The sequence below is a fragment of the Branchiostoma floridae genome, chromosome 1, assembly GCF_000003815.2.
Source record: "Branchiostoma floridae strain S238N-H82 chromosome 1, Bfl_VNyyK, whole genome shotgun sequence".
Lineage (NCBI taxonomy): Eukaryota > Metazoa > Chordata > Leptocardii > Amphioxiformes > Branchiostomatidae > Branchiostoma > Branchiostoma floridae.
This window is the reverse complement of record NC_049979.1, coordinates 3,697,113-3,724,223: the sequence shown is the minus strand read 5'-3', so window position 1 is coordinate 3,724,223 and position 27,111 is coordinate 3,697,113. Positions and strand designations below refer to the sequence as shown.

Genomic DNA, 27,111 nt, shown 5'->3' with positions numbered 1-27,111 from the left:
ATGCTATGTTTGCGGCAGAGGAGTCCTAGCAAAACTGTGGACAAACTACCAGCCACTCCCAAGATTTACAGTGTTATAAGACACACCATTGGAGAGGGAACACCAGATGCTCGCAGGCTTGGGATGGATTTGTTGAGTGTTGTAGCTGTTAGCAACATATTAAAATTGGCCTGCAAAGTTGTGACAGAGACCTTCACAGGACAGCAGGACTATCCATTACGACATGTCATCCTAGGGAGAAGGAATTCTCTTCAGATGGATTACTAGTAGCTTTGTTAAGTGTTGCAATGGCGCATGTTGAAATTGGGTTGCAATCTTGTAACAATGTGAGTACATGTATCATGAAGACCCTTTGACAACAGAACTAACCATTATAGCACATGTCCTGCTGGGAGAGGGAATACTTAGTAATATTCTCTTGGGATTGAGCAGACTTGTTAAGCATTACTGCACATGTCCTGAGTAAATACCTACTGTAGAGATTGGAATTGGGTTACACATGTTAAACATTATGCTGGGTTTGTGTGGTCCTAAGGCCTTACCTGCCTAGCCTGGGTGCCATCAGATTACTGCCGCACACCCCCTGAAAAGGGTAGCAAGTGCAAGGTGCCCCAGTAGAAATAGAATGGCACCCAGGCTTTGGATACTTCGATACACCATTTAGCCTGTTAGCTTTCCTTGATACTGTGAATCTTAAGATTCCATTGCATTTCCTACTGTATACAATGTTTTCCTACATACAGCAAGTTTATGATCTACAGCTATTGCTATGTGCTGTCGGTTACAGGACATAGTGTTTGTAAAAAACAGCCTTCAGAATTTCCTTGGTCTCTTGTTTGTTGGCTCTTGTAATAAACCATGAGAATTGGCATTCACAGAATACAGCATACAACGAGCACAAAAATCCCACCTTGTTTGCTAGTCCCAGTGGCCGTGACACATGGCCATACAAATGTAGCGCTTCAGTTTTCTTTTCTTTAGTATGAATAGGAGATCTTCGCATGGACCAATATTTTACTTGCCTTTTTTCCATACTTTATTGTCATGAAACTGTTCTTCCTTCTGTTCCCTCCTCACACAGGACTGGAACGAGAAGGCCAAACAGATGTCTGAGACGACATCTCAAGACGCCGACCTCAAGAAAAGGAAGCGTGAGTCTGAAAGTGAAGAAACCTCCCAAGGAGACGACGAGAGTCTTAAGGGAGACAAAACACTTGAAGACTCCAGCAGCCAGGCTAAGAAGAAGAAGCCGCTCTCTACCTCTGTCAACAGCAAACTGTCGGCGTTTGCTTTCAACAAGGACTAACGTTTACGCTGTGTGTGAGGGATGTTTGTGGTGTAGTGGGTACGATGGACGGAGTGCAGACTTGGTCGTGGATGGAGGATGGAGAAACGAAATAATTTGGGAATTTTTCTCTTTCATCTAAACGTCCCCAAAAATGAAAAATAAGATATTTCACATTAGGTTATTAACTTCATGAAATTTGAATTTATGAAATATTAACTCGCATATGCCTATAGAAGGATGTTTATATTCCTGGTTACAATAATGGACATACTCCAGACTTAGTCGTGGATGGAGAAAGAATTTTAAAAAAAAACAACCTTAACACCATTACAGGTGATGTCTTCTCCTTCATCTGAACTTCCTAAGAAATTACTGGAAGATATTTAACACTGGTCACTTGATCTGGGAAGTCTCATACATGTATCTTTAACTATAAAAATTAGGACAAAAATAAACATACTGTAATATACAAAACAAAAATTAAACTGACCATTGTTTTAACTTAAAAAAGAAAAATCAAGAAACAGCCTAACATCATAGTACAAAATGTACAACATCTTGTCTTTATGCAAAAAAAATGGTATTACAAGTATATTATAAAAAAAGGGTATTACAAATGTTTACATTCCAAATAAAAAGAATGAAGGAAAAAGTACATGTATCAATGTTGACACAAATAACAATATTTGTTTAAATCCATACCATAGAAGTAACAAGTTCTTTACAGCTCTTGATTGTGTTGTAGCACCAATAAAATTATCCTGTTGTTTTAACTGTAAGTGACAGATTCTGCTTGGGATTACAAGGTACCAGGTGTCAGCAGGTCAGGCAGTAGCCCTGGCTAGAAGAATGTACCCCTGCTCAAAATGAATAAGTGTTCTTGTCTGCTACACTGGAATTCACGAAAACAACATAGTAGGCAAAAACGGCCATGTGGGAACACCGACCGCAGATTTGTCTGGTAAAGAAGGAAGAAGTTGATAATTTTTAAGTATTGATTTAAGTTTGAACTGTCCAGCAACTAACAAGAAAAGTGACAAAAGACCAGGCTTCTTGGGGCGCTGGACAAATAGTAGATATTGGACAAAGAGTGAATGGCGTCGACCGGCCATAGGAGTCAGTGCACGACCCACAGACCCTGTCAGAGGCTATGACAAACCACCTTTACTACTGTTACTTCTAACGCTACTGGGAACCTGGCCATCGTCAGTAACGGGTCACAGTCATGCATGTTACCTACAAACACATCAGCTTTGATGCTGGTGGTGAAGTCAAGATGTAGCCCAGCTCACACTCAATGTTGCCAACCTGCAGCTTAAGGGGGCTTGAGGAACACCTGTTTGTGTTTGAAGACAATTAGGTGTTACAAGTCGGCACCTTGAAGACTTGGCCCGTATTTCCGTCTTAAGCGTCTCACCTTTGGGCCAATTTCCGCAGACCTGTTCTTGATTTTGCGATGAAGGTCAGACATCAAGGGAATTGGTTTTGTTAAATACTTTATCCGAACATCCGTTATGAGCCCCTGTCACACATTCGCATCCCAAGACATGCCCGATCTCATTTTTTCTACCTTTGTAGTCGGCTTGCATGGACAACAGGACATAGGACGCAAAGTAATGTGGTATGGTCTAGTGGTTAGCGACATCTCTAGACGACTTAGGCTTGCTTTGTTTAATCTCCAAGCAGATCCTACCGTAGCATAAGATAGTATCAAATGCTCGCAGAGAGGTGAAGCCGGCCTATAAGTGTGCATTGGCTCCGGTAGCCATACACACTCCCAGGCCGGCTTCATTCCTTTGCCAGCCTTTGATACTATCTTATACTACCGTAGAATCTGCTTGGATATAACACTTTGTTGATCGCCGAATGGCGGCATCCGTTCCAAACTCCTGCCCTGCCCTTTGTAATGGACTTGGACCAGTTTGCCAGCCTCCGTCGGAAATGAGCTAACAGGATCGGAGCTGTAATCCGCAGCACTTGTCTGCCTGTGGAGCCACAATTTGTCAAAATAGGTCACGTACGACCTTAAGGTGGGTTCACGCGTGCGTATGTATTCAAGTCCGTATGGAGCTCGAAAAGTAATTGAAATTGGACAAATATGCAGGCAAACCATACTCCTCGGACAGCGAACACCTTTGGCATGTTATATGTTTTATATTTGTCCAATTTCTACTATTTCCCAGCGACTTGTGTAGCCTTGTGCTGTACGGACCTCATACGGACTTGGACGTACGTGTGAACCCGGCTCTACAGTGTGACTGTCTGAGATCCCGCGTTGGTAAGCCGGAATGCCAATAGGCATGATAAAATCAAGAAGAAAAAAGTTTTGAATACGAATATGCTAACTCTAAACCCCAGCAAACCTTGTTAACGACTTACTCTCAACCATGGTCTGCACAAGGTCTGGAGGCCATGGGTGACTATTTCTGTGGCAGGGTTTTTACTAGACGTGTCAGCTGGATGTCAAAAGAGAAGAATTTGGCGAAATATGGACAAATAAGTTTTCATGGGATTTGAGTCAGTCTTTGGCAGTCTATCCAGCCGGTCAGTTCACTCCTAGGCCAGTTAACTCCTACTACATATGTGGGCTTTTATTCCTAACTTGGACAAAGTCCCCCATTACTTTTCGACCAGGCGGTATGATCTGGTATAAATACTAAACTTTACGCTGAAAATCGGTTATGACGGTTGGCAGATTCCATTGTCATGATCACCGATTGCGACATTTCATATTTTCCAAAAATTGAAAGGAAAAAAATCTGCCCCGTGTGAGGATCGAACTCACGACCTTCAGATTATGAGACTGACGCGCTGCCTACTGCGCTAACGAGGCTGTGGGGACTGTCTGGCAACAACACAACAAAGCCGGACATGACCGGCCCATTGGACCAATTGCAGCTGTCAATCAGAGCTTGTGGTTAGTAAGCAAGGGCGCGTTGCTCTCCAAGCAAAGGTTGCAATTGGTGGGATGAAACTGTCACAATCTTCACCTCCAACCTCTGCTTGGAGAGTAGCGCGCGACATTTGTCCGTCAAATTTTCACGCGAGCTGAAATTTCCTGCAAATGAACGGAAAATTCCCAGGATTGTGAAATTAAATCATTGTAGTCAGTTATTACTAAATTGATCACCCTTAAGGTCCATAGATGAAAAAAAGTATTGACAGCAGTAAACCGAAAATGATGCGATCATTATTCTGTTTTTTCCTAACGTTGATGTTTAAATGTAACCCGGGACAGGCTTAGGATGTGCACTAGTGATAAAGTGAAAGTGACTATGCTTGAGGCTGGATACCATACCCCAGCCGGATCTCAAAAATACCATACCCCAGCCGGATCTCAAAAATACCATACCCCAGCCGGATCTCAGAAATACCATACCCCAGCCGGATCTCAAAAATACCATACCCCAGCCGGATCTCAAAAATATCTATTGTGCACGACAAGTACTTTGAGATCGGGCTGGGGTATGGTAACCAGGCTACAAGTACTATCACTACTGATCATCAGGTATGATCAAGGTGGCTGCGTCAATCATTTTAACGTCAGTGACACCTGTTGGTCTGTTTCGTCGCCAAGAACTAATTATTCTGACGACAAAGGCAACGACCGTTTGAAAAGGCAACAGCGATACGGTAATTAGCAGCGGAGAGCTCCCGATGGCGTGTTTTTTTTTCTTTATTAAAATACGCATAACAAGGGCAATGTGCCGTTGCATTCAAGTTTAACAACTTATTTTAACAGCGCCACATAACAAAATACAAATGAATAACTTAGGTAATTTAGGTCAACATATCAGTGCGCCATGTCCCACCACCCCAAGACATACAGTAGTACCAATTAGCATAATTAAGTGCAAGTGAAAAAGAGAATTAACAAAAGTAGTGTTGAGACTTCTATATCTACTTGACTGATACAGTCATGTAGAGCTAGAAGCGCTTAGTATCCTCAATGTAAGTTTGCGTGAGTTGCATCGTTTTAAAGTTGTACACAGAAAGTAACAATGCGGAACCTCTGAGAATAAAATGTAATTTGGCATTGTCTGACATATACTGACGGCATGCTTACTAGGCTGAAGTTGAAGCCTGACGCCAGTGCGCCACACGAGGGGTCCTCTGGACGACAAATCAGTCGCCTCTCCCTCCCCCACCGGGCCAACAAACACGGTTATCCGTCCGCAGTAGCGACAACCGATCCCGAACTATGTCTGCAGGAATGGGGCGGGGGCTAGCCTGCCTGGTAACCACTCCATGGGGAGCTGTCCGGCATCTCCACGGTGTTTGGAGTGTTGTAGCCTCTACCAGGCTCCGCGGGTCGGTGGTCTAATTGTAGAAATTGGACAAGTAAAGTCAATAGCACGCTAGGGGAGTCTGTCGGCCAGAGGAGTTATTTTCTCACGTATGATAACGTACAGTAGACTTTATTTGTCCAATTTCTACTGTTAGACCACCGAGTCGCGGAGCCTGGTAGAGGCTAGGAGTGTTGTCCCCCTGCTCAGTTATACCAGAGTAATCCGGAGGATTTTACGGGTTTGGTTTCAATTACTTCGCTCACGGACTTGCAGTATTATCAAGGTCGGCTGGAAAGACAAGATGTCAGAAAAATTTCATTGCTTTAACAGTTACTGTAGGACTTGGACCGGTAATTATCATCCGCAAGCCTAACGTCACATTTCCAAACCGGAGCCCGGCCGGGCTTTTTGCGGAAACGAAAAATAGTAATGTATACGTAAAAAAATATTCACTAATTAATGCCTACTATTTCTCTTTCCGTCTTGTGTAGTTTGGTGTCGTTTTATATCGTACATTTCGCTCCAGAAATCTGCCCGGCCGGGCCCCGGTTTTGAAATAGAGGGCCTAAGCCTTATGTCACATTTCCAAACCGGGGCCCGGCTGGGATGTTTTAAGAAATGAAAAATTAAAATGTATACATAGAAATATACACATATCATGCCCATGAATCTTCTTTTGACATTTTGAGTATGTTGATGTCTTTTATGACATTCTTTTCGCTCCCGAAAGCTGCCCGCCCGGGTCCCGGTTTAGAAATGTGACCCAGGCCTAAGCCGGCCTGTTGAGAATGGTTACCAGGCCAGGCAGTGCCGTGCACTCGTCAGTTCGCCATGTCCATATCAATTCTGTGCGAATGTCGGCGGCAATTAAAACTGACACGTACTGGCGTCTGAGCGCGGCACGGTTCGGGTGTGAGTTTCCTCCGCTGATCTACAGTTTCACGCATTCCGCTGCCGTTACGCAGATCCCAAGCCTAGAAGCAAGGCGCTACGTCGTCGTCAAGATGGGTACGTCTTGGAAGGAGTTCTCCCTGTCTGCCGTCGTAGTGCTCCTTGTGTGTTGCGTTGACGTCGGCGTCGGGAAGGAGCTGAAGTGCGTGTGCGAGGATGACCCGGAGGTTTACCGGTTCAGCGCGGTGAGAACGCACGGGCCCGGGAGAGTAGGCAGGCCGAGCGGACCCATGGGGGTTACGGCGGACAGCAAACGGGAACGGGGTAGGCAAGGCTTTCTTATAGTCTCTACATCCATACTTAACTACGCTGGCTATAAGCAGAATAATTTACCATGGCAGGTTGGACAAAATAGAGTTACATTTGCTCACACAAGGGGAAATGTTACTAAGAGATAGTCACCCTATTTTCCCCAAATTCTACTATCGATATAACCTCGTGTGAAGGCCTGGCGGAGGGTAGCCTCCTTACCACGTTTTCCTTATCTGTAGAGATATCGAAATGCATTGAAACAAATCCACGCTATCGCTCGAAGTCAATGACGATGGTTGTACAGCGCAAAAAAAAGCAACACTCGTCATGCGTGTTGTTGAAAACAAATCCCCCCCCCCCTAATGTATATGCACTTGTAGTTGTTTCTGGGTCTGATTCTATATTTGTGTTGAATGACTGTACGGTGACCTCGGATGTCACGAATAGCGACACGTACAACATTCTGACCGTTGCCATGACGACGCACAGCTGACATCAATGTCATTCTTTCCGTTGCCATGGCGACGCACAGCTGATATCAATGTCATTCTGGCCGCTGCCATGGCGACGCACAGCTGACATCAATGTCAATGACTCACCATATGACCATATGACACAGATAAGGCCGCACAGTTAGATACAGTCAGTGGAATAACGTTTGTAGCCTAGCCTCCTTTATATATATATGTTTACACATACGCCATGTTCTAATGCCGGGGAGATGACATTTACTAGTCTTAAGGGTACATATCTACATGGACAACAATTTTCTTACCTCCTTTGCAGGCCTTCTAGGAGCGCAACTCCCCGTCATTAGAACATGATGTTTATATATGTGTTGCTCTCTCTCTTTGACCTCAGTGCTCTTGTTTATGTCACTGTTGATAAAAGATTATGATAATAAATAAACGCAAACGCAGAGTGAAAGAGGCAAGAGTGTAGCAAAGGTGAAGACACGAAAAGAAGAAAAACGCAAACGTAGGGTCAGATCCTTGTATGCTTTGTACGTATATACGCAGGTGACCATATGTTTCTGTCTCTGTCTCTCCCCTCAGTGCTCGGCAAGCCTGACGCCCCCGCTAACCTGCAGGAGCACGGCGCGCCCGGTGTGCGCGGCAGCGGGAAGAAGGTCCGCTCGTCCGCCCGCCGAGCCGCCGCCAGGAGGGCGCACAAGGTACAGGGCACTGACTGATATGTGCATGCAACAGGGTGTAGTTTCATACTTCAGTGTTCGTATTGTTAAAGGACTTATAGAATCCATATTGGAAAATGTAAATGAAATCTTATATTGACGAGACAGTGCAGGAAATGATAAAATAAATGTAGTTCTTTAGATTTTGTAAAAAAGATCCCATATTTAGGACTATGACTATTGGACCGAGTAAGTGAGTGAGTGAGTGGGTGAGTTGAGTTGAGTTAATGAATGAATGAGTGAGTGATGCCATCCCTACTTTGATTTGATCAGTCCCTATATAAACCTGGCGTCATTCGACGTGATGCCGCACTCTTCCGTCGTATAGAAAACGTATCGGGCTTCTCTGTGGGTAGTTATGGCCTGAAAGATTATGGCACCCTTAACTTGCCTATTTGCATTACATTATCTTGAATACGGATTTTAATTGGTATTCTTTGCCCTTCCAGCTCGGCGTGGTGGGGCAGATCGTGGGCTCCAGGAACAACGGGCTGCCTGCCTTCACGGCGGTGCGCGCGCACGACCTGGCCGCCATGGACGGCAACATCGTCGTCACGTTCGACCAGACGCCCGCCAACGTCGCCGACGACTTCGACGCGTCGACGGGCGTCTTCGTCTGCCAGGTGCGTAGACGTAGTCCCCGGGGTTAGTGACCCTGTCCTTGGACCTGGAGGTCGGGAGTTATGATCAAGCGCTGAACTTGAATGGGCCCCGTCCGTTTCAAAATCGGAAGAGGACCGCCCTTATCTATATGACCGGAAAGTCCCACGTATCACACAATCATAGTATGAGGCTTTGGGACCCACGAAAGTCGACCGATCACTGAAAATCGCGCGATGATTGAGGGAATATCGGGCGTATTACTGCCGAAAATGTCATTAAGTCTAATTCTTGAGCTCACATACTCGTGAGCCGAACGATTCTAGTCGATGGTTCGAGACCACATTAACCTTTCACTTTTCGCATCATATATTTCATAATCACACTCACATTCACCTTTTCACTTTCCCTTTCTTCTCGCCCAGGTGAGCGGCGTGTACTACTTCTCGTTCGGCATGCGGAAGGCGGAGGGCACGGACAGCGCCGTGATGCTCATGCGGAACGGGCAGGCGGTGAGTACGGAGGAGCGGTTTATTCTGTGATATCCTGCAGTAACTTATAGGCTGAGCATCCTCCTCGCGAAACCGCCTGTCTGGATGTACCCTGCCTTCTCAACCGTCACTCTTAGTTCCTGCGGACGTCCACTCACCCAAACCAGCTGTTTGCCAATCAGAGAATAGGCCTTTTAGTTTTCAAAAGTCTCGCATATATAGCTCATTACTATTTATAAGCAGGTACATTCTGACAGGCGGTTTCGCTGTTGAATGTCCCTGCGTAGAAGGATGAGGCTAAGTTGCGTATCACTTAAAAGCACAAGCATGAAAATAGGACAAGCATGCATAAAGCTTGACATATGATACACGTATGTAAGAATGAAACTGTCAAGTAGAGGTTTATTATGACATACACTAGTGTATAATTAACTTTATGTCATACCTGTGACGCGAAAATGTTCGATACAGGTGTTCCGGACCGTGTGATATATATATGTATATGATACAATGTATACTATAGGCAGTGGTTAATGAACTTTCCCACATTCATATTTTGTATGATGATTGGATTTCGTGCTTTTAGTAGATATATTGCCTTTTGGTTATCTACGTGTGTACAGGTGGCGGTGGCGCACAGCACGGGTCGGGCCGGGACCGAGATGCTGGCCCAGGGCGCGGTCATCGTCCTGCAGGCCAAGGACAGGGTTCACACGGAGCTCCGGGTCGGCAGCGTCTTGGACGGCAGCAAGAACGAACCCGCCATCGTCTTCTCGGGGTTCCTTATCCAGAGGAAGTAGATGAAGACGCGACGTGACGTCGCCTCCTTATACTACGGTCCAGTTTGGAAGAGAGGCGCCTCCGAGTATACTAAAAGTTCACGGGGCTGTTTTTCTGCACTTTCGGGCGTGACACCTACGGGCTATTTTGGGGCATGGTCGGGTCCCTGGATTATTGAAAAAAAAAACTCAGCGATAAAATCGGCAGCAAATAGACGACGTGACGTAATCGTGAAAAGACAGAGAGTTACCCCGCGGTATCCGGCAGTCCACCGGGATATGAGTCTTAAGTTCAGAGCCCGGCCTGGGGTAACGTTACATCTTCTACGGAAACGGGCGCAAATCGGACCGGGGCATTACAGGCTCTACGACTCTGCTGTTTCTGTCACATTCAGTTCGTTGTTTCCAGCCTCCGGGTTCATAAAACCCGCTGTAATTCGACTGGATACAACAAACTCAGGAGTGCGATAGATAACAAATATTGATCCTGAAGAAGGTGACAGTCGTTATTGAAAATTTGATCCGTGTATACGGAACTTGGAACAAAGTTTAGAATTACACTACGAAAACGAGTGCAACAAAACTGTAGCCTAAGGATGTCACTAACTGTAATTTGGGGCCGGCTAACTCCTCTGGTGTCTTTTCTGTCTTTTAGGCAAATTTTACTACTTCACAGCGACACGTGGAGCCGGGTAGATAAAACTGATATGACGTCGAATAAAAACAGACTCGTAGAGCCTGCAAGGAGGCTAGGCGTGTCGGTCGGCCATAGAAAACTATTTTCGCTGTGAAATTATTTTATCTTCCTCGCTGTTTTGCAAAGGATGTCGACGTTGTTGATAATATATACATAAAGAGCTGCAATCGTCATATCATTTTTGTTGTTGCACGACAAAATGTACCTTTAAAATTGCGTAAAGACTCGTACTGTGTACGGGACACTCATTGTATACACGCACATGATCGAACTAAAGCTAGAGAGACGAACTTTGATTGAATAGATATAAGTTACTATATTGTCTCTTTGATAGATGTCAAATGTTCTAAACGACGAGTGAGTGATATATACATGTAGTTGTATGTGATGAATGTGATAAATGTTTGATGAATAGAATATCCCATTTCCTCTGGTTCACGTAACTTGTCTGGTCGTCTGTTCTATACGAGGAAACCAGACTTCTATTCGGCAGCCAAGGCAGGTCTTCCCGAGGACCTTAGCACACCGGAGATTCATCATACAAGGAGAGTTTGCCGGCCTGGCTTTCTCTTAACTGTCAAACTTTCGCTCACTATACTGAGCTAAACGACTTCCTAGGCCGGCAAACTCTTCCTGCTTGACTCCTCCCCGGGGTGCTTATTTAGACTATATCCTTGGGAAGAACTGTTAAAAGCCTGGCTTCCAGGGTAGATTCAGTGATGTTATGTATATCAGTGTAGTAGTTGGAGGGTGTAGAGACGGAGACAGGGCAGACATGGTCTGTCAGCTGGTGGTTATACAGCTGAATGTGACTGCATTGTCCGAGATAGCCTGAACGACAGCGAAAGTCGCGAGCCAGCGGTTACTACGGAAGATGATACTCAGGCTATGTCCGAGAAGCCAAACGGACACGATAATATCGTGCTTATTTGCTTGAATCCATGACATATACCGCAGTATGAACGGACGTTGACGACATCTCCGCCCATGGCCCAACACTGATCTCCCAAAAAATGTATGCTTCCGTATTATTCCGAATATGCTTGTTTTAATCTATGGGACTGATGATGATGATGCTTGTTTTGTATATGGAAACAAATGCTGCGAGAAGACCTACAAAAGAAGCCACACTTCTACTTAGAGACCAATGTGGCGTACACTGCTGTTACCTGATAGCCAATTCACACATGATAAAAACAGATTTAAGAAATAGACTGCTGGTGTGAGACAGTGACCAATTTTGTCCATAAATACAAAATTAAAGAAAGAAACATGCATGTATGCATCCCACTGCATGAAAGAAAAACCAGAAATAGTAACTGAGAAATTAAAATGAGAACAGAATATTAACCAATACATGCAGTAACTTAGGATTAAATAACAAAATAATGCAAGTGATGAGTAAATGATAATTTATTCATAGTTGGCTGACGAAATGTCAACTAAGGATTAAGAAACAATCAACTAAGGATTAAGACTAAAGATAAGCTAATAAAGTAATAACTATAACAACAAATGGCTACTTACTATAAGTATAACAGTTAGAGGTAAGTGATACACTACCTCACTGGCGACTGTAACAGCTAAGTGATAACAATTAGAGAAATACCAAAAGTAGATTAACGAAATAATAAGTATGAATATACATAAAACTAATCAATGAAATGTAGTAAATAAATTAGTAAGCGATATCATAATCCGATAAATAATAAGTGTAACAAAACCCTATAAAGGACAAGAGGAAGCCTCCTTTAACAACCTCAACCAGCTGCATTGTACACATGTACAAATCAGAGTTCATAACACTGACAAGTAAACTTCAAGTTCACCTGCAAGAACAAGCTTGTAGCTCTAACACTAACAGCTCAACTAACCATCTACACAAACACTGTAATAGTAATACTGATAGCAAAATAGGTTTTACAAAGAGTTTTAAACAATATAGTTTAAAAAAGAAATTATTTCCTGTTAGTGATGAACATATGCACCTATCCCACATATGATGTATTCTGTTGGCACACCTGTAATTAGGAAAGCATCAAAACTGTCTGCTCTGGACAAGATCGCCAATTTAACAGCAACTATTACTTCATATAAACAGATTATTGGAAAAGTATGCAAGCCAAAATAGTTATATCTTTAGCACTCGTTGTTGTAGATGAAACGGGGAGGAATGACCTGGATGATGCTTTCCCCCCAATCAATGACCACTAGCTGTCCTTGTGGTGCCATAGCAACAGCCAATGGGTATGAAGTGAGCCTGTCTGAAGTGATGTGTTTGAGGAATCTGCCTGTCTTGTCAAACATCTCCACACGGTGGTTCATACTGTCCGCCACGATGATGTTACCTGCCCTGTCTGTACAGATGCCCATGGGAAGACTCAGCTGACCGTTACCACTTCCCTCACCTCCAAACTGGAACAAAAGCTGTCCTTCCTCATTGTAGACATAGATACAGTTATTGGGGCAGTCTGACACGAGAATGTTCCCTTCCCCGTCCACAGTGATGTACCGTGGGTACCTCATCCCCTGCTGCTGACCCACGGTTCTCACCAGTCTCCCATCTGGCTTGAACACCTGAACTTCTCCTTGCAGGTTATCATTACCTCCTGTGACTTGAGTGACGAGGATGTTGTTCCTCATGGTGTCCACTGCAACTCCTCTGGCGCGCCATGTGTTCTCTAGGTCAAACCACCTCAGCACCCTGCCCTGCTTGTTATACTGCACAACAAACTCATAAGACACTGCTTTCCCCACCACCCACAGGTTCCCCTCTCCATCTAGGGCCAGGTCCTGTGGGATCATATCATGTCGACGTGACAATGTCACAACTGTTGGGAACTGGCGGACGAATGCACCTTGCAGAGTGAAGACATGGATTCCCTGATCTGCTATGAAGACCTCTCCTTCATTTGATATGGCAATTAGTGCAGATGGGAGAGGCTGGGTTGACTGTCCTTCGCTACTATAGTGATGACCTGCAACTCTTGCTGCAGGTACTGCTGGAATTGGTGCAGATGGAACAGACGGGAAGGTCACATCTCCCAATACTGGCACAGGGGTGTCTGTGGGCTGGAAGACAGCAGACTGGGTTTGTACAGGAGTTGGTGCTGCTTTTCCTCTGTACTTTCTCAGGACTGTTAGCATGTTGTCCTGACAAGGAAACTTGACCCCTCCCTGCTGCAGTTCTTGTTCTGCTGAATCACAGGCAGCAGACAGTTCCCTGACGTCTGCTGACACACTGTCCCTTTTCTTCCGCAACACCTTCAGATTCTCGCTGTGTCTGTTGTTAACTTTCATCAACAGGCGGCCTTTGTCATTTTTAAGTTTCTGCACCATTTGGTTGAAGGCCTTATTGATGCTGTCGTTTGCCTGCTGTTTCTGCTCACTCAGTGTGATTTCTTGCTCTCTCAGACCTTCGAGAAAACTGCTGTACGTCCCCAAGATGTTCCTGCCCTCAGCAATCTGTTCTTGAAACGAAGCTCTCTTCTCTTGTGCCGCCTTTTTCATGCTAATCGTGGCATGATTGCTGTGCCTCTCATCCAAACACTCATTACATACAGGCACGTTACACTGTTTACAGTAGAGTCTGACCTCTTCAGCGGGGTGAAAGCTGCACCCGTTTCCAGACTGGGGTTGCTCCCCCGTTTCCCCTGACAGTGTAGCCTGCTTCTGGAGCGCCTCACAGAGGTTTGTAACGAGATGATTGTCAGGCAAACCGAAAACACCTCGACCTGGTAGACTGACCTGCCGACGACAGTTTGGGCATTGGAAGTTTCTCCTTCCACCTACAAGGTCTCGCAAACAGTCCTGACAGAAAGTGTGCTGACATGGCAGCACCTTGGGCCTGGTGAACAGCTCCAGACAGATGCTGCAGGACAGTTCTTCCCGCATGTGTGAACCCAAGTTGGGCGAAGCGGCCGCCATCATTCTATCCCCACGCTGAGCCGCAGCGGACACGTGTGACTTCCGGTTCGACTGACCTTTGTACCCAAGCGTGCCTACTGCATCCGGTCTTTTCCAAGCAGAGGTTGGTAGGGAAAATTATTATCTTTTTGTCATATGCCGGCACAGTCGACTGCCAGAAAAAAAATGGCATATGAGAAATCTACTCCACAAGCAAAGATCGTTTTCTCAGATTCCATCGCTAAAAGGGGTGTCGTGGATGGATGTACTCACGCCAGGACACCACTGGTAAAAAATCAGCTGATTGAGAAAGAATGAAAGAAAGAAAGAATTACTGAACGAATTAACTTAATTTGTACACAGTGGGATGTATGACACTTTACTCTATTCTACTCATAATCCGTCCCGTACTGGCACCGCCTTCCTCGGCCCTATGCGGTATAAGATACAAATGTACAAAGATCTTCTCTCTGACAGAAACGTTTTCGAACATCGAAAATTCTAGGCGACGGTCGACGACAGCATAGGTGGATTCAGAAAGTGGCGCGACTCCCTTTCCGCGTCCTTCTGCTGGTGCTGTGTCTGCTGCTGTTTGAGAACATTAATTTTTAGCCCCTCGGCCTGAGACAAGCCCGAATGGCCGGGTCGGGTCTGTTATACGGCGTCTTTACCGTAAAAGGCGTAAGTTCAGCGACATGCTAGCCGGGATGCTTAACTGTTTTCAAAGCAGCTCCTCAACGCAAACGGGTGTAAGTGGCCTTCGGGACATGCTGACAAAGGCTCTACCAGACTCCGGCCTGGCCGAATAGCAAAAGTAATAAGGTTACTTTGGCCATGTTATCATGGAATAAAAGCCTAGAAGTTGTTAATTGGCCTAGGAGTGAACTGGCCGGCCAGATAGCTGGATCATGAGACTGCCTGGGACCGAGGCTACTGCAGACACTACATACCGACACGTGAATACGGCCAGTATTTGGCCTTCCATGTTTCTGACCTTGAGAGATCCGTCAATGTCAAGATCGAGGACGTGACGTCACACACTAGTGTACCCTAATACGGCCAGACTTTAAGTGACTCGAACTTTTAACAGCATTGTGTTTACACTATCATTTGAATGGTAAGAGATTCAGTTTGTCTACAGATTAGTGCCGGAACATTCGCTTGGATTTGCCTGAAAGTACCACAGCAAACTGGCTCACTCAACCCACATACCCCAGTTCTCCTGTGTACCATGGCATTGACATTGACCCAGGAAATGATGACGTCATGCGGGCCCCGGGGGCGTGTGGTTACGTGTAAATACATCTATGACGTCATTTCACTTAATGACGGTTACAGGCATGACCTTCAGCACAAGGTCACTTGTGTCAAGTTCAAATTCCAGCTCTACGTCATCACAAGGACATACCAACACGGTCTGCAGAAACGCTGTCCAGGGTAACGATTCCTAAGGCTTAGGTCACATTTCAAAACCAGGGCCCGACCGGGATGTTTTAGGAAATGAAAAGTTATAATGTATACCTAAAAATATACACAAATCATGCCCATGAATCTTATTTTGACATTTGGTGTAATTTGATGCATTTTACATCCGGGCCCCGGTTTGGAAATGTGACCTAAGCCTAACCGGGGCCCGGCCGGGCAGTTTGCGGTAACAAAAAGTATGACACAAAAGACAATGAAGGAAACACACAAACCGTAAATATAAACCTGGTCATGAGAATAATCAGTGTAGAAACAGGCTAGGATCGCATGCATTTCCACTTCTCGTTGTAGAGCCCAGACATACAAGTCCAGTTTCATACCATATGCATCCCGTCTCTGGAACCAACTACCCCAGACAGTGAAACAGGTGCCCAGCTTTCCAGCAGAAAGTTTTTAATTGGACTGCCAGACAAATATCTTAGATAATACATGATGTTTTAGACTGCATGTATTCATTGTTATTATTCGATGTATTCGATGTATTAATGTTATGTATGTGTTAACGTGTGAGTCACAACACCAGCAACCGCTGCCTGTGACATACGTGTATTGTGTTGTCTACAATCTAAATAAAGTCAAAGTCATTTCCAAATGTTTGGGGAAAAATGCCACCCTTTCTGAACGCGGAACCATCACGCACTCCTGTCACGCGACTCGACAATTGAACAAGACATCAAAACCGTATGTCACAATCAGACTCATTTTGCGGTTCCCAAGATAATTGGCCGCATGGAGTGAGGAATTTGCCAGTCTGAGAGTATTCTGCGCGCAAGAGAAGATTCAGTAGCCAATTGGCCTTACAAATACGTCGCCATATGTTGCCAATTTCCGCAAATCTCCAGTCACTATTCATTCATAGGAAGTCAGGTGAGGACAGCACCACGTTTCATGCGGTACTGTCAGGAGTTTCAGACCGCCTTCCTGTAATGTTAGCCCGGGAAAGGGGAGAAAGGGCGTCTAGAAATAAACTCAACTCACGACGGGGACACTTGTTAACGTTACTCTTTAAAGATCCATAAAGTCTGGTAAAATTCGCGATCTTTCCTTCTATACTCCATACTCTTGTATGTTGTTCTGGTTTCTTTCTTGCATGTTGTTTTCATTGCCATTCTTTCATTTCCTTCCTTTCTTCTCTCGCTGAAATAAGGCGTATCTCAGGTATTTTTCTCTCCCTGTCTTCATCCGTAACCAATAATTCTCCCTACTATACTGCATATATGCATGTATGTATGGGTTTTTGTTTCTTTGTATTGCATACCCGGTAAACACGTGTACATGTTTGTACAGAACAAGCCGCATATCAGGACAAATCGATTTGATCCATTCACACCGGGATCCTATTCTTTCTTCTTTCGATGAGCTGTGCTGTGCTGCTGAAAAAAGGTTAAACTAGCCGAATACAACGAATAAGCATACGATGCTACGACCGACTCACTACTCTTGTGTATTATTCAATATTTTTGTCCAATATTTATTTTTCAGCAACCATGAAGTCTTTGAGAGACTGATAAAATCTACCGCGGAAGGAAATCTTGGGCGCTACAGATGTCTGAGCCGTTTGTCGACTCGTCGACGCATTTTTCCTCTGACCTTGAAGGACAGGACGACCCATGAACTTGACCCCTCGCGTGTGCGCCATGACCCCTCGCGTGTGCGCCGTGACCCCTCGCGCGTGCGCCGTGACCTCTCGCGTGTGCTGTACAAACGTTTCCATAAGAAACATGCATATCCATTACCTTGTTGCCATAGCAAGGTTTTCAACTTATAGTATACCTCTATTTTTGGCCAAACATGAGCATGACGCCATGTCCGTTCTATGCATTCCACCGTAAGCATACGAGTGAGTATAAAGGTTGCTTCAGATTCAGAATATAGGGTGAGGTCAGGTTCATGTGTACCTCACGTGTGTCTCATTTACAGTGCACTTGAACTCCGAAGCCCCTGTCATCGGTGCCGGCTTAACCCGAACTGACAAGTGTCGTTAATCCTCTTATCGTCTGTGGTGCTTTATACTGCTGTACTGGCTGGCGATTCAAACGTGCCAAAAGTACCAACAAGTTCCAATCAAACTTGACTTGAAAGTCTGAGCCTTGCATTCCTAAAAACTATACTGAGGCTCCCATTCTCACCCCTCCCCAGTAAACCAACCAGGCTGGTACTTAGGCTATAACAAATAGACTTCATTCATTCACATCTAAGGCACACCACAGGGGTTCAGTTACACGGGAGGCAATGCTAGAGGTCGCCACAGTGATAGATGTACTTCCCACACGGACATCACAGGAGCCACATGGGAGCTGTCAGCACCCACGGAGCCTGGAATCTACCAGGCTTTCCCACTCTGAGGCCTTTCTATGTATGGAGACCGACGTCCACGCGAATGAAACCCTGTAGTGGCCACTGGCCACACTTCCCTGGCAAACTATATATTCTCGATATAGCCAGCGTCGTTTAGTCTGCTAGAGACTACCCGGGGGCAACCATAGGGTTTCATTTTATGATCTTGATAAACTCAATAAACTCACAACTCATTTTCCAGGGGGAAATGTTACATACCATTACCGCGGACTAACTCTCAGGCCTGCCAAATTATTTGAATTCTACAATCGATGGCCCGTTAGGACATGTAGGAAGGCCTCATGAAGGCCACGTTGAGCCCACGTTAGCCCCCAGCTCAATAATTGAACTCCATGGAATTCTCAGTTGTCATTTTTCTTTTGTTGTATGCTGGTCCTAATAAAGTTAGATCTTTAGTTGAGTGCGCGCGAGTGGGTGTCTCTTAGAATCATATTTGGTGGCACTGTGAGGTTAAGATCACCCCTCTATAATTGCCGAGTGGGGAGTTATGTAACGACAGCAACGTTGGCACGGTGGTGAGCGTACTGCGGTTTCGTTGTGTTTGTGTGTTTGTGGTGGTGTGTGTTCGTAGTTTATATGTGAATACAGTAGAGCGTCAGGAAGGGAACTAGCGAAGGAAAGAAGTTACGACTTTATTCATGCATGGATGAATTTTATTCGGTAACATTGCGAGCCAGACACCCAGTCTGTTAGCCTTGACGGCTAATGAATAACGTTGATGCTGATGCTGCTGATGAAGATGATGATGTTGACGATGATGATAATGGTGATGACGATGATGATGATTTTGATGACGATGACGACGATGACGTTGATGAAGTCGTTGATGATGATGATAATGACGATGATGAGGATGTTGATGACGACGATGATGATGTTCATGATAATGTGGGCTTTGTTTATTACATGTCTGCTCGACGAAGCTGGGGTACTCAGCAATGGCAGCCGGGTACTGGCTAGAGGGCACGTCCACACCTGCCGCAGGTCTTGGGGCAGAGCTTCTGCATACGCTGCTTGCCACAGTGGCGCTTCCGACGGGGACATGTCGGGTGCATATCCTCACAGAGAGCCTCTGCATCGGGAGCTTCGCCACCGCCGCAGGTGCCGCACGTCTTGGGGCAGTGCTTCACCATGGCCTGGTACTTAGGATCACGGCAGTGGCGTTTCAGCCGGGGACACATCCGGTACGTGTCCTCACAGGGACCTTCGGCAGGGGCTCCAGCGAGATCTCCAGCGGGGTCTGCATGGGAAGATCCGCTGCCACCTGTAATGATTTATTAAAAAATAGGTCGGAGACATCAGACTTACAATAATCTCCAAGCAGATCCTACGGTAGCATAAGATAGTATCAAAAGCTGCCAGAGGAGTGAAGCCGGCTTAGGAATTTGTTTCGCTACCGGCAAATGGATACCTCTTGGCTGACTCACTCCTTGGCCAGTTTGGTACTATTTTATGCCATTGTAGGATCTGCTTGGAGATTAATTTACGAGACATGTTTAGAGCTTTTGTCAATCTGATGCAAATGGCCTCCACATTTACATAACCCGCACATGGTGATGTTGATCTTTGAGTAGCTTACACATCTCGCAAGCATGAAATTGACCACTAAGGAATTATGGCATTTTCGTTATTTTGATTAAGCACATTCGGCCTTTATTTACTTGTTTGGTATCTGCCAATGTCCCACCTGCCAGCCAAGGCCTGGGATATCCTACTGAAATGCAGAAATGTGGCGTCGGGCGTGGCGTAACTGGTAGAGCGTTCGGCTCGGAATCTAGAGGTTCTGAGTTCGATCCCCGCCGTGCCCCCCGACGTTGTGCCCTTGGGAAAGGCACTTTAAACGACCCTCCTCACTACACCCAGGTGTAAAAATGGGGACCTTCTGTCTGTACCGTGTATGTGGCACTGTTAATATAAGTTAAAAAACTTGAGTGCAGTGCCACATTGTCCTCGTCTGTCCAAGAGCAAAATAGAAAAAAAAAATGCAGAAATGTTCGCGAACTTAAAACCACCGTGAAAAGTCCATTTTCCCGCTACCGCGAAATTAAATCCCCCCGAACTTAAATGCATTTACAGTATATAATAAAACCTCAGTGTTCATGGGGGTGACGAGCTGAGGTCTTATATGCGTGTCTAATGTTACAGAATCGAACCTTACCACAGACGGGTACGTCACACCGCTCCCATCTCGAGCCGGGGTCCGTGGTGTAACACCAGACCTCGCTCCAGCCGGACGGATTCCGGCAGTAGTTCTCCTCCAGTCCGGATGTAGGATAATTAGCAGGTGTGTACTTGTGTCCATGAGGTGTCTGCCTGTCCCAGCGCTGACACGTCTTGCCTGTGTCGGTCACAGAGACAGTTCCTCGGTAGGACGCCCCGTCTCCCCGCTGGCACGGTTCTGCAGTGGGGGCTACACCGCCACCACACGTGCCGCAAGTCTTGGCGCAGTACTTCTTCATGTACCGGTTGATACTGCACTCGCGTTTCCAGCGCGGACAGTCCGCGTACTTGTCCTCGCAGATGGAAGCTGCAGTAGAAGCGGCAGTGGAAGCGGCAGTGGAAGCTACAGTGGAAGCCACAGTGGAAGCTACATCACTGCACATGCCACAAGTCTTGAGGCAGTACTTCATCATGAACGCCATGTGCTTGATGCTACCGCAGAAGCTTTTCAAGTCTGGGCAGAGATCCTTGCGCCCGTCCTCACAGATAAGGGCTGGATATGTTCCTTCTGCAATGATAGAAACGACAAAAATTCGGAGACATCAAACCTACATCAAGGAGGTTGAACCTCCTTGCCTACATGAAACGTTAATCGCTTTTTCAATTCCATGCAAATGAACTCTATGATTTCCCCCCAAGTAACCTACATATCTTACAAGTATGAAATTCCCAGTGTTAATTTATTATTACTTATGCAAAATAGGTGTCTATTGATGTTCCACCTACCATAAATTACATTATGTTACGTGCTTCAATGTCTTATAACTAGAATTATAGAATTTCGTCATTAATCATGCAAATTAAATCCTGATTTGCATAAGTTGCCTCTAATTGTGTACATCTTTATCAAAGCTACATGTACACCAAATATCATGGAAATCTGTCTTCCTTTGTTCAGGTATCCTTTTCGGAAGATTTTAACAAGACGCCACTGCAGTTTGTTAACAAGCTTCTAGGAAGCTCTAGCCTACTTCTTCTTTACATTGAAAGCTACCTACCAGCAAAATCAAGACCATACATAGCTGTCCAGGAAAGAAAGACACACAAAAACACAGACACACGCACACAGACACACCACAGACACACACACAGGCGCACACACACACACACTCATACACACACACATACATACACAAACACACCACACAGGCATACACACACACACACACACTATCTCTCTCACACACAGACACAGACACACACACACTCACACATTCAGACTAAACGATACCTCCATTTTTCATGGTGACATTCAAATCTAGGAAGGAGAGTATGTTTCCTGGACTCACCACAATTGTAGCGCAGATTCAGCTGTTCTAAGTCGATTTGGCTGAACCCCGATCGCTGGCCAATCACATGTTCCTTGCTGGTGCTGTGAGGAGAGAAAGTTACATGTTTGTACGTTAACTGTTTCTGTACGTTAATTACCTCCATAAAAATGGAGGTATAGTTTTGGGTATGTCTGTCTGTCTGTGTGTCTGTCTGTGTATCTGTTTGTGTGTCTGGATATTTGTGGTCACCATAGCTCTAGAACCTCTGGATGGATTGTAATGATATTTGGTATGTGCGTAGGGGCTGGGAAAACGAAGGTCAAGGTTGATTTTTTTTTCTTCTGTAATTAAACTGTTTCTGTACGTTAACCATTTCTGTACGCGTGTACTGTAGGTGTGGCTCTCCTCAAGCACGGGAACTCCTTCAGCGTCCTATCTGTGGGACGGTCCTAACCCACAACCGAAGCTAGGTACTCATTTCCACCTGAGTTAAGTGAGGAAAGTGGTGTAAAGTACCCAGGGTCAGTGGCATATCAACGGACTCGGAACCTCTGGGTTATGGCTCAAACAATCGCGATTACACCACACGATCCCATGATTGCCACTATAAGTATATTGAACGTAAGTGGATAAAAGAAGTCTTACTCCTTGGCCTTGATGGTGACTCTCGCTGGACGGCCAATCCCGAAAGCGGTCCCACCGTAGTGCATGACGGACCTGTAGTCATATGGAGTCCCGAGCGAGTCGATATTACTTTGTTTGTCGAAGTTGTACCTCATCCCTGGAGATCGTGCAAAAATCATTAAAAATGTTCAATCTTCATCTGCTCAATGAGAAAAGAAAGGTATGTCAGTCAGTTGAGGAAATGCTAATACATGTAACTTTACACTCACCACTTTCAATATTGTCCCACACTATTTCGACATAGTCGTCCCTGTCTGGACGGGACTGCTCGTGGTAGAAGCCGAGCGAGTGCATGATCTCGTGGATCACTATGCTTTTGTACCCACAGCCTTGACCAATTGAGATCTCGTTGACATATCCAGAGTAGCCGACTGGAGAGGAACACCTGCAACCAGACGGAACATCAAAGGACTTTCATTAGCCATCCGTCATCCTTCATGTTGGGATTGAAAGATACAATGTACTACTAGTACACTACGTGTACAACCTCTCTCATATTGGTTGACCAAATAGCGACTAATAAGTTGCCATGGGATTTCAGTCAGTCTTAATTGCAGTCTAGCTCTTACCGCCGACCGGTATTTTCACTCCTACTAGTCAAAGGCCAATCAACTCCTACTAGGCTTTCATGCCTAACTTTGTCAAAGTCCCTATTATTATTCGGCCAGGACGGAGTCTGGTAAAGGGCAGAATCGTCCTGATCCCCAAAACAAAACAAAAGAAAACAACATTTTACCCGCTGCCTTGGCAGGACGGAGTCTGGTAAAGGGCAGAATCGTCCTGATCCCCAAAACAAAACAAAAGAAAACAACATTTTACCCGCTGCCTTGGTAAAATTTGATGTAAGCCTCCTCATTGGTTCTTGGCGTAAAGCGGAGACAGGTGTACTTGTGGAAGTCTGCGATAGCTTCATCAATGGCGCTTCTTCCACTCGATCCCGGTGCTAAAAGAAAAGGTGTTTTTCAGTTATCATTCTGAGAGACGAGTAAAAACGCTAGTTCACCTTTATCCGTAGGGTAACCTACATCCGTTGTTTTAAAACAGGATAGGTATTTGACGTCAACGGACGGTGGTTTCAAATTGCAATATTTTCAAAATATTGCAGTTTACATACATATATATATATATAGATAGATAGATATAGATATAGATAGATAGATAGATAGATAGATAGATAGATAGATATTCATTGTTTTTATCAACGAATATAGGTTACCCACGGATAAAGGTGAATTTGCGTTAGAACTCAGTAAGCCTTGAGAGAAACAGGTAGGGTCCGTAAAAGTTTTTGAAGACGTTGGAATGAAATCCAAACTTGGCACTTCTTTGTCTTTCGAAATCCAATAGTCAAGGTCCAATCCTTTGAAAAATTAGAATTAAAGTAGTCTTCATAAAACTTTGCTGGACTCAACGCGTATTCAGGACCCTGAAACAGCGGCTAGAAATCATTCCGAACCAAAAATGATCTGCAGCGTCACGCGCTGGATTGAAATCCAGAATTTGCCAAATTTGTCCAATTTCATGTGTGTTGCAAATTACCGTTAAACTTTACTTCCGAACATGTCAGGAGGAGGTTTGTACATACCGATTGAATAATGAATGACGTAAGGAATAACTTTCGGCCAATGCATCCCTTCGACGGATCCACGGTTCCCGCTGTCGCCATGCAGGACTCTGTTCTTTCCTCTTCGGTCCAACAACATGTCTCCCTGGTACAGCACCTCTTTGTCCTCTGTGTGTGGGTTTTAGGACAGAAAAGACAGCTATGCTTATGAACGGAGACAAGGACATTGTGACATTGCACTCAAGTTACCTACTTATCTTTACAGTACCAACTACAAAGAACGCGGAGATTTAAAATGTTAAGATAGCCCCACATCCTTTTTGAGGCGGTAGGGGCAGTGGTTTGTTGTCCATTGTGTCTAGCCAAGGACATTATTTGGTCTAAGGCACAGTATTAGAGAGCGGAACCCAACCCTCTCCTCCCACCGTCTTTTACCTCCCCAACCGAAGTTAGGCACCCATTTTTACACCTGGGTAAATTGATGAAAGTCGTGCAAAGTGCCTAGCACAAGACCGGGACTTGTCAGGTGGGAGATGGGAGGGGGTTTGTTAATTTGCCGCCTTACCTGGGTTGCAGCTACAGACGAAGCATCCATCTGCGTCGGTGTCGTATCCAAAGTCGCAGTCTTTATCGCACTTGAAGCCAGGACAGGCCAGTCCAAGCAACCCTGTGGAATATGAATTGAAAAAGAAAATGTTTTGAGCAGGCTATGACAAATATGTTTGTTTATTGTGGTTTCAGTCCAAGGGTGCAGACCCGTCCCATTTTCTCGGAACTGGGAGCGTTGCCCGCCCACCCAGAGCAATATTATCTCCTCTTGGCATGCATAAATAAGGGCGAATTTCGCCTGGGTACTATTGGGACGCCATTGTGACAGGCCTACGACGAGAAGCACGTCACCGGAACGTACTGCGCCTGCGCGAAAAGTATAGACATGCTAAACCTTGCTAAACCCCCGGTTTACTAAAGGGCCGCATTTAAGAAAGTACGTGCGTATATAAGGGTAAAATCCCGTGTACGTTTTACATGAAACCATGTCTCTAACATATACTGTGCAACAAGCGGGATTTCAATGCAACGTTGACCAAACCAAGCCCCAAAACACCAGGGTTCGCGCAGGCGCAGTACGTTCCGGTGACGTGCTACGACGAGAATTTCGTACCGCCCGCTACCAAATCACGCGCGTTCCCGCTGGAAAATGCTCTCGCGAGAGCAGATTCAAAATGGCGCCGGAATTCGGAAAGTGGTCAATTATGTAAATGTATATGCCGGAGGAATGTTCCTGAGACTGAGTTAGTCAGGCAGATGTACATCTGCCGTTAGTGAGTTAGTGAGTAGTCACATAATTATTAAGCTAGCCATATATAACAAACGGCAACAATGAACGTAACAAGCAAGTAACAAATTGAATGGTACCATTGAATGTAGGGACTACAACATTGTGTAATCCTCAAGACGTCATTAAACAGTCATTTTCATCCAGAAGTTATAATGATTCGCTTACCCGCCTCTTGGTTGATTTCAAAGATATCTTTCTGCTCCTTGGAGTCACCTGGAGGAAGAAAAATGTTGTCCAAATTACAGATAGTGTTTGGTGTGATTTTAGGTTTAACGCCAGTTCACCTTTATCCGTGGGGTAACCTATATCCGTTGTTTTGAAGAAAAAAACCCCACAGAATATCAATGTAGGCAACAATGAAAGAAACAACACATTTATGCAGCAGAAATATTAAATACGACGTTAGATAACATTAACATGGCATCAACATCCGCTACCACATAGTAATACACTTAATGTACTCACATTCACAATCTTTGTAAAGTGTAAACAAAAATCATAAAAACAACAGATTTGGTGCCAAAAAAACTCCTTGCTGACCTGTTGGAGCCGCTTGAGCAGACAGGAGCATCAGGGCCGCCACTCCCCAGGCTAACAGCGCTGTATTGTTCATGCTTCTCTCCGTCTGGTAAGGGAAAGCATTGCAAATATCAAACACACATAGCATACTGGGGTTTTCTGTTTCACAACCAGTTAATCTCACCTGCTGACCTTTCGATGCCTGACGTCTTCCTCAGAGCTTCTAACTGGAGTGCTGCTCCTCGCCTCCATATGTAGCCGATGTAGGAGGTGCTTTGATTTTGCGGCGAGAACTAGACGGGCTACCAGTAAGCTTGTATCACCCGTTGTGTAAAAGAAAACTCCAGCCTATGTTCTAACAGCCTGCCTGGTGATTGAATCATTTTCGGGATTAACGACGCATGCGGCATGGTAGCCCTGTTTTAAAAACTCGCTGGCGTGAACTATTTTATCTTACTCTCATTTATACCCCGAGAAGTTGGTATCTATTGATCTCACATATACAGCAGAATGCCATAGGGCCTAGGGGCATTGAGGTAATTGTAACCTCGCCTGAACTCACCCGTCATTGACACCGTCTATGTACAAAGAAAAGTCAGTCACAGAAATATTTTGAAAGAGTTATTCAGTACGTTGCCAAAGACGCATAGATTTTTTTTAAATTCAAGCGATAAAAGCGGGTATCTCATTGGACTTTGGCGGCGTCGCGACGTTGCTGCGTTCTAAATTGAATTTGTGTTACCCTTGACTTTATAATGGGAATATTCTGCAAAACGTACAAGTACGACTAAAAATACAACAAGTCTCACAAAAAGGATCCCTTAGCATCAATGAAATTCGTTCTGTCAAATATTTCGGCCGCAGCCAAACTGCCGCTTCAGGGAAATCCCCCCCCCCCCCCCCCTCTAAACCCAACCCTGCCGCCAACATCGGTGGTGTATCAGTACGTACAATGCCGCTACGGTGGCACCATGTGTGAACTTTCTACCTAGCGAGTCAAACCATGTTCACCGCGACCCGAGGAAGCTACCTGAGAGATCTAGAATATTTAAAGTGAATATATGCCCACCTGTGAGCCGACAATGTCAGAAATACTTCAGTGCTGATCCGCCACACAAACACTTCGGCATGAAATGACTCGTTTGTTCATTCTGTATCTGTATTTGTGTTTATATAGCCGGTATACCCGCCCTTATTGTTCGCTGATGTATGATTCCGCGCTTGTT

General features: G+C 45.2%; 4 protein-coding genes and 1 non-coding gene across 5 annotated transcripts in view; 2 read left to right on the top strand and 3 right to left on the bottom strand.

Moving 5' to 3' along the window:
- The window catches only part of LOC118424127 (WD repeat and HMG-box DNA-binding protein 1-like), a 31,526-nt gene extending 30,143 nt beyond the window's left edge, over positions 1-1,383 (top strand). Inside the window, exon 27 of the mRNA XM_035832626.1 lies at positions 1,082-1,383. Coding sequence (XP_035688519.1) covers positions 1,082-1,306 — 225 coding nt within the window. The 3' untranslated portion in view covers positions 1,307-1,383. The remainder of the gene's footprint in view (positions 1-1,081) is intronic.
- Positions 1,384-4,048: 2,665 nt separating this feature from the next.
- Trnam-cau lies at positions 4,049-4,121 on the bottom strand. Its single transcript has one exon. It is a non-coding gene; the product is annotated as a tRNA-Met (tRNA).
- A 2,251-nt stretch (positions 4,122-6,372) lies between these two features.
- On the top strand, positions 6,373-9,980 carry LOC118429993 (complement C1q tumor necrosis factor-related protein 5-like). The gene is made up of 5 exons (XM_035840672.1): positions 6,373-6,792; positions 7,836-7,954; positions 8,422-8,595; positions 8,998-9,084; positions 9,687-9,980. Exons 1-5 carry the CDS (start codon positions 6,432-6,434, stop codon positions 9,861-9,863), a joined length of 918 nt encoding a protein of 305 aa, XP_035696565.1. The 5' UTR covers positions 6,373-6,431; the 3' UTR covers positions 9,864-9,980.
- A 1,957-nt stretch (positions 9,981-11,937) lies between these two features.
- On the bottom strand, positions 11,938-14,578 carry LOC118429949 (tripartite motif-containing protein 2-like). The gene has a single exon (XM_035840601.1). The coding sequence runs from the start codon at positions 14,467-14,469 to the stop codon at positions 12,679-12,681; it is 1,791 nt and encodes a 596-aa protein (XP_035696494.1). The 5' UTR covers positions 14,470-14,578; the 3' UTR covers positions 11,938-12,678.
- A 4,559-nt stretch (positions 14,579-19,137) lies between these two features.
- Positions 19,138-27,111, bottom strand: LOC118429958 (meprin A subunit alpha-like). Its single transcript, XM_035840613.1, has 11 exons — positions 26,955-27,111; positions 25,907-25,991; positions 25,532-25,579; positions 24,593-24,694; positions 24,049-24,195; positions 23,283-23,406; positions 22,673-22,848; positions 22,425-22,560; positions 21,798-21,880; positions 20,447-21,016; positions 19,138-19,552 (listed from the first exon to the last, which is right to left on the bottom strand). Exons 2-11 carry the CDS (start codon positions 25,977-25,979, stop codon positions 19,245-19,247), a joined length of 1,767 nt encoding a protein of 588 aa, XP_035696506.1. The 5' UTR covers positions 25,980-25,991; positions 26,955-27,111; the 3' UTR covers positions 19,138-19,244.